General features: G+C 33.5%; 1 protein-coding gene across 3 annotated transcripts in view; it reads left to right on the top strand.

Moving 5' to 3' along the window:
• LOC118191089 (Fanconi anemia group E protein-like) overlaps positions 1-18,574 on the top strand; it is a 104,872-nt gene that overhangs the window by 62,077 nt on the left and 24,221 nt on the right. For all 3 annotated transcript variants that reach the window (XM_085825774.1, XM_085825773.1, XM_085825772.1), the window contains one exon: positions 17,098-17,167. In XM_085825774.1, coding sequence (XP_085681900.1) covers positions 17,098-17,167 — 70 coding nt within the window. The remainder of the gene's footprint in view (positions 1-17,097; positions 17,168-18,574) is intronic.

The following is an 18,574-nucleotide window of genomic DNA, read 5'->3' as shown; positions in this document are numbered from 1 at the left end:
AGGCCTATTTATTTCTTCAATGGTTATGGTCCCAGGAACGTTTCAATTGTGCCTAATTAGCAAAATACTTATTTTAAAATGAACATTTTGAAGTTTTCGAGCATTGAACTCTTAAGCCTAATTCAGTGCAAGAACTGTTACTTCTAATCAACGGTAAGAACTGATCAGCATTCAGTTAAGCCTATTTTTATAGCGCTCAATCTTGTTTTTTTTGGCTGTGAGAGGCTGTATTACATTATGTCGCATTTGACTACTATAGAAAAGCTCGGAAAAGATAATTTTGACAGTTGGAAATTACAAATAGAAGCAGTATTGATTAAAAACGACCATTGGGATTATGTGACCGGTAAAGCGCTAAAACCTGCTGAAGGAACCGAAGATGAAAAGAAATGGCTCCAAGCTGATCAAAAAGCTCACTCAGATATAATTCTTGCTATTAATCCTAGTGAACTGTGTCATATAAAGCACTGCGTGACATCAAATGCTGTGTGGAATAAACTCAAAGCCGTATATGAATCGAAAGGACCTGCGAAGAAGGCTACATTATTAAAACAGCTTTTATTTAGAAAAATGGTGGAAAAGCGAAACGATGTCTGAACATTTGAATAATTTCTTCGAAATAGTTGATAAACTTAAACAAATGGAAATTGACATAGCTGATGATTTATTATCGATTCTTCTGCTCTATAGTATTCCAGAAAATTTTGAAAATTTTAGATGCGCCATCGAATCAAGAGATCAGTTACCTAGTCCTGAATCTTTGAAAATCAAAATGTTAGAAGAATGGGAAGCAAGAAAAGGGAAAACGTCTCAAGATTCTCAGAATGCATACTATACTGATTATAAAAGACGAAATCAAGAACAGAAGAAAAATGAAAAATGGAAGGTAAATTCAAACAAAAATTTTCCAGCTGAAAGAAATTTCTGAAATTTGAAGTGTAATTACTGTTTGAAAATTGGGCACAAGGCATCTGAATGCAGAAAGAAAATAGCTGATAGAAAATATGTGCAATCTAATAAGGGAAATCAAGGTTCTATGATGGCTTCTAATTATGAAGACAGGATTAGTTTAGCTGTAAACAATGCTTATCAGAAGACCTCCTCATGGTGCTTAGATAGTGGCTGTACATCTCACATGTGCAATGACAGAAGGTTATTTTCAGAATTTCACCCTCGAATGAATTCAACCATAAAGTTAGCAGTTGACAAAACAGCAAAAATTACAGGAATTGTCCTTATAACGGTACCTAACGAAAATAAGACAATTAAACTTACTCTCAAAAATGTGTTATGTGTTCCGGAATCAAAATGTAATTTGCTGTCAACATCTAAAGCTACTGCAAATAATCGTTCAGTGATTTTTACAGAACGACATGCTAGAATAATAGAACCAAATGAATCTATACTAGTGCAGGCTATTCATGATGGTGATCTTTATTATATACATTCAAGCACTGAAACAGCTGCAATAACACAGGTAAGTGATTTTGTAAAGTGGCATCTTAAATTAGGTCATTTAAATGAGCCTGATTTGAAAAGACTTAAGTCTGATAACAGGTTAGAAATTTAAATTTTAATAACACTGAATCTCTAAAAGACTGCGTATCCGAGGTAAACAAACTATGCAACCTTTTCAAAAAAGAATCAAAATTTCAAAGTGATGAATTACTGAACTTGATTCACTCAGATTTGTGTGGACCTATGAGAGTCCCATCCCATCCTGGTTCACATTATTTTGTTACTTTCATAGACAACAAATCGCGTTATATCGAAGTCAGTTTTCTTAAAACTAAAGATGAAGTGAAAAATGCATTCATTAAATACAAAGCTGCGGTCAAAAATCGTCTAGGAAAGAAAATAAAAATCCTTCGGACTGATACCGGTCTCGAATATCGCGGAGAAGAATTTAATAAATATATTCAAGAATGCGGGATTAAACAAGAATTCTCTGCACCAATGACTCCTCAACAGAATTCGAGAGCTGAACGCATGAACCGCACTTTAACTGAAATGGCCAGGTGTTTGTTACTACAAAGTAATCTTCCCCAATCCTTTTGGGCTGAAGCCTTGAACTGTGCTGTTTATATTCGTAATTGTTGCCCGAATCGAAGCCTGGGAGTAAACAAAACACTTTATGAGTTATTTTTTGGCATCAAGCCAACTGTATCTCACTTCAAAGTATTCGGACAGAAATGTTTTGTACTTAATATAAGGTCTAAAGGGAAATTCCATCCTCGATCAGAAGAACATATATTTGTAGGATACTCAATTGAAAGCATACAGGCTGTGGAATAAAAATTCCAGAAAAATCGTTATGAGCCGAGATGTTAGATTCATAGATGATTTTGAAAACTGTACTAATTATGATAAAGATTTAGAAGTTTTATTTCTCGAAAATATTCCTGATAAAAAGAAGGAAGAACCTCTGAATGTAAAGCAAATATCGGCTGATGAAATAACAGAAGACCCCCTCAAATATGGCAGAAGCATCTGCTGAATCATCTGATAATGAAGATTCTGATTCCGAAGCACTACCTGAAATGCAGATTAAAAGGGGGCCAGGTCGTCCAAAGAAAATCAAGACTGGGAAGCCAGGAAGACCAAAAAAGGAGTACCACAATATAAACATAGAAAAGGAAGAAGATACAAATACGACATTAGAAGAAGCATTAAATGGAAGTTATGCTGAAGAATGGCATAAGGCTATGCAAAGTGAGTATGAAGCACTTGTTAAAAATGGTGCATGGAAATTAGTAAAGCGACCACAGAACAAAAAGGTAATAGGATGTCGCTGAGTTCTTAGAACGAAATATAATGCAGACGGAACAGTTCAAAAGAGAAAAGCTCGATTGGTTGCTAGAGGATTTACACAGGAACTTGGAATTGATTTTAATGAAACCTTTGCTCCAGTAGCCAGAGCAAGTTCTCTAAGAACTGTAATTGCATACAGTGCTGAACAAGACCTTATGTTATATCAACTAGATTTTGTTATGGCTTATGTTAACGGAGATTTAAAAGAAGAGATTTTCATGGAACAAGCTAATGGTTTTGAAGACCAAAATAATCCTGATTATGTTTATGCTTTGCAAAAGTCTCTTTATGGTTTGAAACAAAGTGGGCGACAGTGGTATGAAAAATTAGACAAAAAACTCAAAAACTTTGGATTACAATCAGATAAGTGTGTATACAGGATGAAAACATCTCAAGGTGAGTTAATTCTAATTTTATATGTGGATGACTTAATAATAGCAACAAATAGCTGTGATTTATATGCTGAACTTAAAGGTTATCTTTCTAAAGAATTTCGTGTTAAAGATTTAGGCAAACTTCATTATTGTCTTGGAATAAAATTTAATTAAGATGTAAATATAATTCTATTAGTTTATCTCAGCAGAAATATGTTGCTAATATTCTATGAAGGTTTAATATGCAAGATGCAAAACCAGTAGCAACTCCTTTAGATCCTAGTGTAAAATTAAGTAAAGAAATGTGTCCTTCTGAAACTGAAAAAGAAGAAATGAACAATGCACCTTATCACCGTCTAATTGGTTCGTTTATGTATCTTTCTGTGTTTACTAGGCCGGATATTACATATGCCGTCAATCACCTGAGCCAATTTAATAACAATCCTGGAAAATTACACTGGTTGGCTTCAAAGCGCGTTCCTCGATACTTAAAAGGAACTAAAAATTATTGTTTAAAATTTCGAAAGACTGGAAAAGCACTTATTGGATATACCGATGCCGACTGGGCGTCTGATGTTAATATTAGAAAATTGTATACAGGTTACCTATTCAAGTTTGCTGGAAATCCAATAACATGGGAATCACGAAAGCAACAAACTGTTGCATTATCAAGTACTGAAGCAGAGTACATCAGTCTTTCAGAAAGTGCCAAAGAAGCAGTTTATTTACGTCGTTTCCTTAAAGAATTAAATTTTACTGCTGATTATCCAACCATTTTATATTGTGATAATCAAGGTGCACAGAAGCTTATGAAAAATGCTGTTTATCACTCACGCATTAAACACATAGATATTAGGCATCATTTCATTCGTGAAATTTATGAAAGAAATGAAATAGACGTTAAATATGTGCCAACAGAGAAAATGCCTGCTGATGTACTGACAAAAACATTGACTCCTTTGAAATATTCTAAGTGCTGTAAATTAATTGGAATAACTGTAAATGATTAATGTTTATTTTTTTTTCAGCCGCCAAACGTCGAAAGGGGGATTGTTGTGTCATAAATTATAATACGACGTTTAGCTTAAGAGAGCTTCTCCTGACGCATGCGCCATTCGCGTTTATCCGCGCGGTGATGATGACGTAACTGTTTTTATTACGTATGTATGTATATGTATACCATTCTTACTTCTTCGTGATGCAAAAGCAAAGTTTAAAGTTGCAAAATTAAACATTTAGCAGCAGTAGCAATAGAAGCTCCCTAAGGTTATGTGCTGTGCAGACATTGAAGACAATAAAAGGTTTTAAACTTAACCAATTTATTAACAATATATAAAAATAAAAACACAATTAATAAATTTAAACAATATCAGAAACTTAAAAATTATAATATAACCATTATCAAAATTTTCATATATTAAATAATATTTTACCTGATCTCCAAAATACTGGCATTCAATACGCGAAAAACGTATCCTAAACAGAAATTATGCGGTTTTAATGAAATTAGCTACACTATCAATAAGTCCATGCTTAATGGTCAAGAAGGCACCTGAAAATTAAATTAAATCCTTGAGAGCACTTAAAACCGGCCTAACGCCGCTCACTGTAGTTAAACACGAGGAATCACAACTTAGAAAAACATCGCCGCTAACTTATGTTAAATGCCGCCTTCATGAAGAACATGGATGCCGCCCACGGCAGTCACTCACATTGTAGCCTCTTTTAAGAATCCAGGAAAAGTCATCTTGTAGACTGGAACCACAGAACTTATTCGGGAAAAGTCATCTTGTAGACTGGAACCACGAAACTTATCACTGGACTGCACGCATCGCAAGACGTCTTCCAATAGGGGTTGGAAACTGCACACCAAGGAGCCAAGAAACAGGAACTAGAAGGGATGAGCCAGAGTGACGCGAGATACTTATACCAAAAGTAGACATGACGTCATCTCACGACAACCAATCAGCTATCGGCATGACTCGGCTTTCCAGATGACGTAACATCAAGTTTCGTTTTTGCAATTTAATTAGGCTGAAACAGTCCGTTGTTAGTGGCAGTGAAAAACGAAGTAGAAGTAACTACTATATCCCTTTAAAATAAGAACTAAACTAGATAAATATTTCAAGGAGGAGAGATGATGCAGAAAAAGGGTTACAATAGGTCATATTTTCCAAAACTTCGCCCTTTTTCTCTGCTGTACGCAACTATGTTTAAGTTAATCTCTGTCATTAAAAATGTTCAATTGATATTACAATCTATTTAGGCCCATTTATTTCTTCACTATAATATAAACATATTAATATGCTGTAGAAGTAAATTGCTATCTAATTAAGTGTGCATCTTAATTTTAGGTGTAAAGAATTTACAGCTTTCAAAAATATGTGCCCCATACTGACGTTAACCTCAATTTTGTTTCAGTACTCTGATTCAGCCATAATCCTTATTTAGATTAAAGTATACATCATTTAAAAAGCCGTTTCCTGCCTGGGTCCTTTTTCTGTACACAGATGTGATCTGTAATTAAAGTATATTATGTGTAGTTTTATAATAATCTAGTATAAAATGTAACATATATTTTTTTCAAAGCTTCAAGATTAAAAGTTAATCAACTGAAAAATATGATTATGTCATTATGTGAATATTAATATATGTGCTTTGTAAAGTTAATTATAAATAGGAATTTGTTAAAAACACAGTTAAATCTGCTTTAGCCATTTGATTATTACACTTGTCAGATGAAAAATCTGACCAGTGTCCACTACACACAATGTTGGGAAGAGCAAATGAAAGTGCCCAGTAACTTTACAAAGAGAAGATGCTTCACTGATTTTCATGGGAAGAAATATGGTCAGATATTTTTAGTGGACTTTCACATCATAGGGATCAGAATTGACCAAAAATTCCTACAGTTGTTCTCTAATTTTTCATTGTTTCCTTTCATATTTTCTCAAAACAATTGAATTTGTGTTTTCATAAATGCTTTTTCTTATTTCTTTCATCAGGAAACTTTCTGCCGCCCAGTCAGTATACTGGTTAGAGTCGCTGACTGCAGCGCTGAAGGGCCCGTTTTCGAATCCCGGAGAAGGCATGGATGTTTGTAAATGTATAATGTCGGTATGACATGGCGGCCTTCTAAATATGCGGCGAGCCGAAAGTCCTCTCATATGGTTTGGTGGCAGGGGAGAGGGGTGAGAGACCCTCGGACCCCTTCCCCCCTGGTGCTTTCCATCAAAATTGGGGCAGAACTGAGCTAAATTTTACTCTCACCTGTAAGGTGCTCAAGGCTGTTACCAACCAGAGGCGTATTTTGTGCTCCTTGTTACAAGGATTTTCGTGGGCTTGCGCTGGTGTTACTGTCAGACAAGTAAGCTGAAGTAAAAACAACAACAAAAACTTTCTTTTATTACAAAAATCTTTTATTTAGTAGGCATAAAACAGTTGGAATTCCGTCCATTTGCCAGGTGTACAATAATTTCATAATGGTTAGTAGAGAAAAATATGGCAAATTATCACATTAAATGTTATCATTAAACATTAACTTGTTTAATGATAAGTAAGCAAGAAGATAAGTTGCTATATTTGGTCAATGGCTGTTATGTGGATGTATGGAACTACTTTGATTCAGCAATGAGAGTTGCTATTGTTTTTCTTTGCATGATTTATGGCCCACAAAAACATTTTTTTTAAAATTGCTTTTATAGTCATTTAGAAATAGTTTTCAGGGTCCACAAACTTTTTTTTTTCAACCAAGAAGGGGGGAAGAAGAAATTGCTCTTATGAAAGGTACCCAAATGGTTTATACTGCATTTAGTACTACAAATACTGTAACAGATTTTTGATCTTCCAACTTGAGAAGACTTTTGATCTTCCAATTTAAAAAAATGTTTTGCTGTTTATAGTGAATCAACGCAAAATGCCAGAACGAAATTAATAGCTCTTCTGGGCTAATGCCCTTTAAGTTTTTTTTTTTTTTTTTTTTTTAAATCCTTGTATTGTATATTAAATTATACACATTTCTTACTGCATTTCATTTAAACTTATTTACTCGAATTTTATTAGAATTATATTTCTCATTCAATTAGTTCACTTCCTACTTTGCGCAAAGCAAAAATACATAATTCAAAACATCTTCATTAAAAATTGTAAAATATAGAAAAACAGTTAAAGAATCACTTTTTACAATTAAAATTAGAATTTATATGCTAAAATAAGCAATTTGGCCAGCGGGCAAGATGGCAGATTTTTCGGTATGCAAAATTGAAAGTTTACTTTTGGTCCCACTCTGCAAAAAGACACTGAAGGTGCAGAAACTGAGTTCATTATTCTATTGAGTTTAAAATGTAAACAATCGGCGGTTCTTTAGGCTTAACTCACCATTTGTGTTTTAAATTGTTGATAATTCTACAACTATTGCATGCTGATAAACTAAAGGCATAAAAACCTTAACTGAAACATAAGAACTACATCACTTTTAAAGCACAAAATGCACAATTTACCAACATACAAGACTAAAAGAACTAAGCTCACCAAGCCAGGTAACATAGTGGGAATATATATGTATATATATATGTTTATGTACGATTTGTTTGTTGCCGATTGCACCAAAAAAGGGAGATGCACAACTAAGTGTTATAGCAGTCCCATATACAAAATTTCATCACTCTACAGCTACTCATCATCAAGAAAAAAACCTCTTCTGAATCCACTTTACAATCCTTTTGGGCAAAAACAGTCCCTTATTCCATTCTTGCGTACAGATGTTGAGGAATGGTTGCTATTGAATGTGGTATATTAGTTGATCTGACTCCATAATTGAATGAAGAGCATTCAATATAAAAATATATTTTATTATACACACAGGAATGAGACTCGTACCGGGAGCATTGCGTAGCGATCTCGTTACTCCAACGGCGCCGCCCAAAAAGAGGCTGTGAGGCGAGACAGAAGTTGTTGCGCCTCTTGCTGATTGTCACACAAAAACATTGTTCAAATAGTTTCGAGAGTAATTGAAATGGATATTTTCGTTGAAATATGATACCCGAAATTTTTTGAGATTGCAATATTTCCTTTACTTTGTACAAGGAAAAGAACAGAAAGGAAAAAGGAGAAAAAAGTATGAGGGAGCTTGTTTGATGTTAAAACTTATGCAAATATACAGCCTAAAAAGGATTTGTAAGTTAATTACATCAATTATTTTTGTATGATTTATCTAGTAATTCAATCTGAATTTGTAAAGATGCAGATCATTTACATACTTCTGAAGTGACATCTATTAAAATTACTAAGAAGTTAGAAAATCGTGATTAGAATGTTTGGTATACATGAGCCTGTGGGAAAAAAAATATGATCTGGTAGCAACAATGAAAAACATTAAATCCATAAAATGCTTAGGTCTTACAAATCATGAGCATAGAAAAGAAATTTTTGAAGCTAAACTAACTGCAAAATGATGAGAAATTGTGAAATAAGTCATAGAAGCAATTTAAAATAAATTCATTGTTAAATGATTACAGAAATTGCTCAATGAAATAACTGGAAAACTGAAAAAAAAGTGTGCATGAAGTCAAAATTTTTTAAATGATGTTTTCTGCAGTAGTTAATAGAATTACTTCTATGCATATCAAATTAACTGTGTTTTGTACTTAGGAAGAACAAGTATAGGTAAATGGGCAGGACTGCAGAATTTTGCCATAGATTGTATAGTCTCAGCGCACTATAATGTACATCTGTATACCATTTTTGAGCTTGAACACCCCTACCACCAACCATTCGAGAAAATTTTCACCTTGATTTGCATTTTGAGTGCCCTTTTTCTTACAAACATCCATGCTTTCTCTAGGATTCGAACCCAAGCCCATCAGTATAGCAGTTAGCACCATTTAACCACTATAGCATCTGGGCATCACTTGGCAAGGAAACTGAATGTTAAAATTTAAAAATCGCATTACTGAAAGCATGGTTTAAGAAAAATTTCTGATAATTTCCACAAAACATTTTGTTTTTCTTTCTTTTAAAAAGATATCTTCCCAGTTATTCTTAAGAAGATGAGCTTTGTATGCCAGAAACCTTCAATCATGTGTAAAAATTTTCAAATTTCTAGGTACTCTTATATTCATTCAAAGTTTCAAGCTGCCTTAACATTTTTAGAAAATTCTTAAAAGTATACTGTATTGGTATTATGTAAAAAATAAGTAGTTTGCACTGGAAACGCGTAGTTTTGATTTAAAATATTTTGAATATGAACATTTTTAAGAAAATGACTTAAAGAATTTTAAGATTACTCTGAAGTCCATTATTGCATAATATATAGTGTTTGTTTAATTACTTAGTTTAATTTCTTAAAATAAATATATTTATGTTACTGTTGTAGTAATTTAAATATAGGTTAGATAAGTTTTCCACAAATCCATGTTCTCCATAAATGATTAAATAGATGTTGGAGACTGTATTACAAGTGTTTATGAATTTTGTAGAAACTGTGATTCCCGCCTTTCCCCAGCTCTCCTACACTGATCGTGTGGCAATGCTAGAGGAACTAAAATCAACGTCAGAACAGAGTTAACAACAGAAAATTTTCTTTCTTCTCACTTCCTCCAAAAAGTCAAAATTATAACAAACATTTATTTAGGAATACTAAAAAATAAACTGAAAATCTCAGCAAATTATGTGATCATTATTTGCTCAGGTTATTCCTAAAATCCTTAGTTACCCCCTTTTTTAACAAAATGAAATACAGTACAAATTCCGTAAACTGGACTCGTCGGGACTTCAGCGATTCCGGATTAGGCGTTTTTCTGGATTATAGGTCATCAAGTTTTGGTAAGATGGCATGCAGAAATTATACAATTAAAAATATCAAACTGTAATTTATGAAATAAAGAGCAATTATAATCTAAAGGATATCAAAATTTACAAAAAAAAGCTTAATATTTATTTGTTTACTTTAGTAAACATTTCTATCAATGTAAGTTGTTTAAGTTGCTTCGTTTTTTGTGCTAATACTTTCTCTTTAATTCTATAAACAGACATAATTTCTTGTTCAGTTACAAAGTACCACTGTTCAAGTCCTGTAATTGCTGTGTCGAGAATACCGACTAACTTGTCAATCAAAAATTTTTCGTTTTCAATAACATTCTCTGTTACTTCCTTCACTACCAGAAGCACGCATGGGCAAACACTTTACTGGCTTTACACGCATGCATGAGTTTGGGGCTTTGAGGTCTGGATAATGGACGTCCCGATTAGAGATTTTGTACTGTATATCTAATTTATTTTTGATATTAATTATAAATTGTATCTGAGTAAAATGTACAAAATTTTGCTTTTTAATTAAATATGTATATTTATCTTCAAATAATGCTTTTACAGAATAGATATTTTTTAACAAAAAAATTAATATTTATAATTAAACATATAGTGTTCCAGGGTTCGTAGCGGTCCTTATAAGTGCTTATAAGTCCTTATATTTGAAAATAAAATATAAAGGCCCTTATAGGTGCTTACTTTTTCTTTAAAGCCCTTATTTTTTTGTTTTTAGTGCTTTTTTTTTTTTTTGCTTTTAGTGCTTTTTTTTTTTTTAATGAATGCGCTATTTTTCCCGGTACCAAAGCAGAAAGTAAATAAACAACTTTTCTTCCTAATGTGTAATGTCAGATGGTGAGTCATACTCCCGGAAATAGCTATTCCCCCTTTCTCTGCATTAACATAACCTTTGGTGTGCACGAAGAGTACAGACAGGTGCCTGTCCTTCTAATGGTCAGAGAATTGCGAAAGCAGTAGAAAATTTCGCTACATTCGGCATTCTTTTCCTCCCACCCAAATACTATACATGTTTGAATTTCTATCAAGATCTTAATAATTTGCATTCCCGTTTCGCTTGGTCAGTTCATATTCGTGTTTATTATGATCGTTATGCTTATATTATGAGCATATGTATGAATGTTTATAATAACATAGTTGTGCTAACTGCTGAAGTATAGTAAACTTCCAAAAATGGTTCTGTTTTAACACAGATTAGCTTTCTAAGGAATAATATTCGGAATGGCTTAAATAAAGGGAAAGTAATCGAATAGTCAAAGTAATTTCATTTTTTTGGCCAATATATTATACAGTACGAACGTTGGGAGGTATCGCCTTTCTCCGCAAAATCTTGAATATTGAAACTGTTACAGTTCGCTGCAAAACAAGCAACGGACCCCCCCTTTTTTTTTTTTTTTTGTCATTTTGGATTGAATAGGACTAAAAGTTCTGCGGTCTACCAATCCAAGTGAAGAATGATTCTATTCCAGAAATTTAATGCCATCTGTTGAAAATTAGCATGAAAAACACCCCAGTTATTTAGTTCTTTATTCGCCGAATACCGGCAGTTGTTGATTCCGATTGCGTAATATCACGTAGGGAAGAATTACGGCGCACGTATTGCACAATAACGTTTGCGATATTTTGCAGAAATAATTAATTTTGATGTTCAGTCCGAGATTTGTTTATGAACACTTAAAAGAGTTTTACTGTGCTTGCTAAGCAGAATATTTTTTACTTTCGTTGGTTTATTTTTATATGATGCACATATTGAAATGTCAAAAGCATTTATTTAGCGGAAAAATCTAAAGAGCGGCTACAGTCTACTCCCCCCCCCCTCCGCTCCTTCAAGTTACGCTCGACTGTCCGAATATTCGCCAATTTCCAAGTGTGCGGGTTAGTTAACCTTTTACTGTTAAAGATGACTGAATGAAGCAAATTTCTGTCTTCTGATTACAGAAATGTTCCTCTTTTTTACTTAAATTACTTAACTTGCAATATCTGTTAAGAGAAAACTGATATACGATGAAAGTTTAGAAAATGTTCAGAATTTAGATTTAAATTATTTAAATATCAATATGAGTGGGAAAATAAATTGTATTTATTATTAGGTTCCAAGCGAATACAATAAATATACCTTATTATTATTTATTTTCTCTATTTTGAACTGAAATTTCATCATTAAATCTTGTAATATAGTTCTTCATAGTTTTTTTTCCTTTCATTGTAAACAAGTTCTGTAAATTGAACTATTCTTTAAAACTAAAAACAAAAAAAAAGTAATTATTTTTTATGGTTGAGGTAATGCTTGTTGTCTCTTAAAAAGTACTTCATTTCTCATATTTTAAATTACAAGTCTAATTTTTAAGGTTATGCAGTTGTGTATGATGTAATTAGACAGGTGCTTATTTTTTTTCTTAAAATGTGCTTGAAAAGTGCTTATAGGTGCTTATTTTTTTAACTAAAATGTGGCTATGAACCCTGTGTTCATTGTCAAAATGTGTTGTCAAGTTTAGACAATGTAGACTCAGCCAAAAAGAAAAAGTGCTTTTCAATATTGGAATTTTAATGGTTGTGCATTCATATATATTGTTGCATGTGTACGAGTTCATAATGGATTAAATGCGCATGGAATCGATAATAACTTGATAAAACTTACTTCCTCAAAAGAAACACTTTACAGTTCTGGAATTGCTGATAAAATTGTCATACAGCTCTTCTCAGTATTACAAAGCACAATCAGTAGTTATCACTTTAAACTACTGAGAATGTTAAACATAACACAACATAAAGCACGAAGCTCACTCAGAGATCTGGCAGTACTCAAAATTCAGCTAGGAAGTAAAAACGGAAGCTCTCAACGGGTTTATATAGTTTTCTCTTGGCAGTCGAGAAATCTCTAATACCATCCATTTCTTGAAATTAGTGAAAGACTTGTAAAGTTAGACATTTAAAGACCAGATACAGTTACATATAGGGATCAATTACAATTATCCAATTACAGTTATACAAGGATAGGACCGAAATGTCGCCAAGTTTAGCGACTTTTGACACGTTAGTTACCAAAACCATTGCCAACTTCGCGATATCTCACCAATTTAGCAAGATAGCCATTTACTTCAGTGTTAGACGGGCCCTTGCAAGGTTATTTTTCTGGCAGAGCTTCACTTTTCAGGCATTTCATATTGCATTATACAAAAGATACAGTTTCACTAAAATCATTTACATGCATACACAATTCATAACATTGCCCTCTTCCCACTCATACATCCCATTGCTCCAAGGATTGCACATCCCAAGTAGTACAATCCCTGGATAGGAAGCCATACTTACAACTAAGGAAAATCGATGCAGTATTTAAAATAATAACTTAAATAAATAACACACAACAAATCAAATGCTAAATCAGTAAATAAATGCATGAGTTTACAAATTTATGTACACAAAAGACCATGGTCTTAGTATACTATTTACTGCATATACACTATGGAACTGCATACTATAGCAATAGTAAGTAAATAAAATCATAATAAACGATTTTTAGCTTAGAAATTGATGACTTACAAATCCAAACTACCTCGTCATTTAGCCTGTTTAGGACTGTGTAATGACCATCCTAGGATAACTGTAGTTTAAGACAAAGATCTTTGCGTCTGTTCAAGTCGCTGAATCAAAGACCTGTAGTTTTTGTGTTCTATCAGTTCTTCCCTGTTGCCAAACTGACTTACTCTCATGCAAAACTGTGTATTACTTCAAACTGTGCCTGGAGGTCTTGAATGCACTCTTCAGGTGATGAAGGCACATCCGGAGGGCAACGAACAAGAGATCAAAAGGCAGAAGATGGTCATGACCAAAAACCATCTGAGATGGGGAATAACCAGTACACTGTTTCAATAAGCCAGTAAAAACAGAGATAACTTCATGTCCATTAATGATGGTTCAATTAAACCTCTCCACCATGCTATCTGACTGGGATGTAAAGGTGTTGTTTGGGTTTTGTCAATGCCAGGTAGCTTGCAGAGGTCTTTAATACAGCAGAGGTAAAAATTGTTCCTCTAACGGAATGTAACTGAAGAGCTCTCCGAAACTGAAAATCCAATTTGTATCACTACTTCCGCTGCTATGACAGCCTCTTGATCAGGGATAGGATAGGCTTCAAGCCATTTTGTAAAGTAATCAGTTTCAATGAGGATGTATTAGTTGCCATCAGCTGTTCATGGTGAAGCTCCCAGGATGTCAAAAGCAATGCATTCAAAAGGCATTCCTACATTGTAATGTTGCAGCTTTCCTCAACTGCATTTCTTTAGTCCTTTCCAGCCCACACATGCATTGCAAGATTGGCACTACTTTTGCATGTCTGTCTTTGCATTCTGTGCTTCTTAGTCTTCATTATTCTGAAGTGGCATCCAATTGGTCTGCTATGTAGTTCTTTAAGGACATCCGATCCAGGATCTTTGAAGTACTAGCTGCCATCAGTATACCTTTCCATCATCCAATTCAAACTTCCAATGCAAGAAACCGTTTTGAATGGCCACTAGTTTGCTTCCTGTCTTCTTGATGGGAAGCGGAGTTATTTTCGGTGGCTTGGGGTGTTCTGCAGTTCTTTTGTAAGTGGCCTTCACCATCGCAGTTTCAGCACTTTTAGGCCTGGTTTGTTGCTGCTCCTGTTCCATATCAAGGCATTAACTTGTTTGGTTATTTTCTAGACAAGTAGGCAATTGATCCACTGGCTCCTGAACTTGAGCAGCCGTGGTTAGTTTGGTGATTTGTAGGAGTTGCTTTCTGAGCTGCCTTAAGTTTCCAGGGGTATACTAAACTGCTTTTTAAATCCCTGACATCCACCATTCACAGGGCTTTCTGTATCTCAGAATCCCAGATGTTATCAATGAGGAACTGAGGGGACAGGATTTGCCTTGGTTCTTATGGAAAATAAAAAAAATCATGATGAGATGGCCTTTCATTATCCATAGTGAGCTGCTGAAATGTTTCTTTGAGGTTCTGTTAATGAAAATTTAACTGAAGCCTGCTATATTCTTTTACACTCTTCTCTTCAAAATGCAGCACCTACTAGAGCTTCAAACTCTGGGTATCAGGCATATTTTGAAGGATATCTACTGCATCTGCTCTCAGAGAAATGGCAAGGTGGTAGGCTTTAGCTTGTGCATTCCACCCATTTGTATCTGCTACTATAGGAAACTGAGTCGTGTACGCTTGCCAGGAGGTATTTCAATCATATGCGGATGGCTTTACTGAGAGATGAGGAGAAATGGTTAGCAATTTAGAGTGTTAGAATTATATCCATTTGTCACAATAGATTTCTTTAAGCTCTCAACTGATGATAGTAGCAGAAATTCTGTTATCACTTTGTTGTTTTACAGTAGAAACTCTTTCTTCAATTTGTTGTTGGACAGTAGAAACTTTCTTGAATTTTTCCAACTTTATGCTATGCCTATTCTGCCTTCCATAGTCTTGAATTTGTTTTCTATTATAGCAGTAATTTCTCTTTCTACTTCATCTTGACCTGCTTCAGCCCCTTCCATCTTTTCTTGCATTGATTTGATGTCTTCTTCCAACTTTACTTGAATTGATTTCATATCTTTTTTAATGAAGTTGACTGCCCTTCCATTTGTTCTTCGAATGCAGCAGAGGCTGTCACTAGCAGTCTTAGGTGCCCCTTTGCCAGTCTTGTGACCAACATTCAATCCCACTTCTGACACCAAAAATTGTTGCATGTGTACAAGTTTGTAATAGATTGGATGCACATCGTACTGGTAATAGCTTGACAAAAATGTTTTTCTAGAAAGAAACATCAGCTGTGAACTAAAAACTGAGAACTGATGCTCTTTCCAGGCTTACAGGTATATAGTTTTCTCATTGCTGCTGAGAAACCTAGTACCTTCCATTTCTCAAAATTAGTGGAGGCTGTTTACAGTTAAAGTTACATATAAGGGCTATATATAGTTAGTTATACAGGGTCTAGATCAAAATGTCCCCATGTCTGGCGGGTTTTGGTGATTTTCTGCCAAAACCATCGCTAGCTTGGCGATATCTCGCCAATTTAGCGAGATAGTCATATACCTCTATGTTAAATAGACTTGCCTTTATAATTTTATTTTTCCGACACAGCTCTGCTTTTTCAGATATTTCAAGTAGCATTATACAGAAGACAATACAATTTGATACATACAATTCTACTAAAATAATTTACTTATATACAAAATTTTTGACAATCAACATGTGTGCGTGCATGCATTTGTGATGGTGTGTGTGTGTGTGTAAACTGGCAATATCGGCTTATTGCTCTCAGGAATGTGTTTTCTTAGACAGTGAACCAATTATTTATGCAAAGACTTTTTTTTCCTAACCATTTTTTATATTCCGTGATCGTAGACAATTTCATAGTCTGCAACTTATGAGTAAAAAATACAGTTTCTCTTTTCTTCTTATTTGATTTTGATTTAGTTTGGGATTAGTCTAACGACATGAATTTTTTTATGTTTTCACCATATATAATTTTTAATTTTTCCTGAAAAATCTTCCACAAAAGCATTTCTCATTTTTGGCTAATAACTAAGCTTTCCATATTTTCTTGTAACCAATTAATTTCATTAAAATCATCAATTCAAATTTGAATCAGGAATTATCTTATAAATACACAAAGTTGAAAAACATTCAAACAGTTTGTTAAAGTCAATGAAACTGTAAGTCATGTTATCAGATTCTTTAAGAATGATCTGCAGTTTTAAATTTCCTAATGGAAATGGTGTGTGTATGAAGTAAAAATAAAATACTTATATTCAGATGTACAACAAAAGAAGACCCCTGACAATGATGTTACAAAGGATGTAAATAATGTCATCTTTTACTGTTTTCATTTTTAATTTACACTTCTTTTGCACATTTAAATGCAATTAGTCACTGTCCTTCTTGATTTTAATTTGAATGGTTTGCTTTGAATTGAATATGGGGATGGATTTAAATATTTTATTTTTACTTTACATGATTACCACCATTTGTTACAGCTGTCAGTGCACGAATGGATAAGAATCTTCTGCTTTTTACTTTGTATTTATACTTTATATATATAGTAAAAATGTTGTTCCTTTTACAGGAATATCTTAGAACATGCTCCAGCTGGAGAAAATACATTTTCTGTTCTGCAGTGTCTAATAGAGAGGAAGGTAAATTACTTTTGCTTAAATTTTGAAATTTACGAAGTTTGGTGAGTGACTGCAATCATTACTGAATATCATTACTGTAGCCTTTAAGTTTTATCTATGTGTCTTATCTAAAAGTTTGCTAGATATTTACTGTTAAAATTTGTTTAATTTTTTATGCATCTATTTTGTGTGGCTTAGCATCTTCCAGGTGACTGCTGTAATGCAACATAGAATTTAATTTACATAATAAGTTTATGATGATGCATATTTGATAATCCTCAAAACAGAAATAATTTCACACCTACAGTAAGAGGCACTTGAGTAGATTTCAGCCTATGTATTCATATGTATCCGAAAGGAAAGTATTATCAAATATTAAGAGCAATTTTGAGCGCTAATTAAATCAGAAGCTACGTTGATTATTTATCATGTCAGCTATAATTCTGAATGCAGAAAGAAATTGTTAAACTTTGTGCATAATTTTTATTCTAACATTTGATTAACATGTGACAGCTAGAACTGAAGGCCTTGACTTCATGTACATGCTTACACCAGTTTAGCTATCAGGAAATGGTTAACCAATTCTAGATAGATGATGGCTCTCCAGATCTGTGCTCAAGATCACAATTTCCTCTAACTGATAGTGATGTATAAGTTGAGCTGAATTTTAAAGTCTTTTAATGTAATATTTGTATCTACAGAATAAAAGTCATTGTTGCATGCTAAGCTATCCAAGGAAAAATGTGTATGGTAATAGCTAGTCCATATTTTGTAGTTTTTAACTTTTTACTATTTAGAAGGCTGATTCATCCTGCATAATGCAGCATTAAACCTTTTTTCAGCCTTATATGCTGCTTTAATTGTTTTGAAAATATCATATGAAGACTTTATTGTTTAGGTATGAGCAATGAGAAGGATTTAACTGAAATTATATATATTTTAGTTAAGGATTTAATGTGGCTTTCTTAGAGACAAAGGGAAATGAGCAAATAGGTCTCAACTTTCAGTAACAATAAACATATTGTTCTGCACCTATTTTTCAATTTCAATAGAGTTATATATTTTCAGGGTTAAATAATCACTAAAATATTACATGCATTAAAATATTTGTGTCATGGAATCAGCGCAAATTCATGAATATTACTAAAATGAATAAGGGCAATGTAGAGTATAATAAGGAGTACTACAATTAATAAGGATGATATGTAAAACGAATAAGAATTATATACTTCTCCTCAAATACACATCACATCACTTTACATTAAAATTAAACATGTTGTATTGAGCATTCCAATACTCCAAAAAAAAGTATGTTACGAGCATATACAACTACAGTACAAAGTCCATAATCCAGACGTGCTGGGACTTGGGCGATTCCGGATTAGGTATTTTTCCAGATTATAGGTCGTCAATTTAAATCTGGTAAGA

Source organism: Stegodyphus dumicola, chromosome 10, assembly GCF_044657685.1.
Source record: "Stegodyphus dumicola isolate Sdum_Otavi_A_Nest chromosome 10, ASM4465768v1".
Classification (NCBI taxonomy): Eukaryota; Metazoa; Arthropoda; class Arachnida; order Araneae; family Eresidae; genus Stegodyphus; species Stegodyphus dumicola.
Note: the sequence above shows the minus strand (reverse complement) of the source record. Positions and strands in the feature narration are given on the sequence as shown.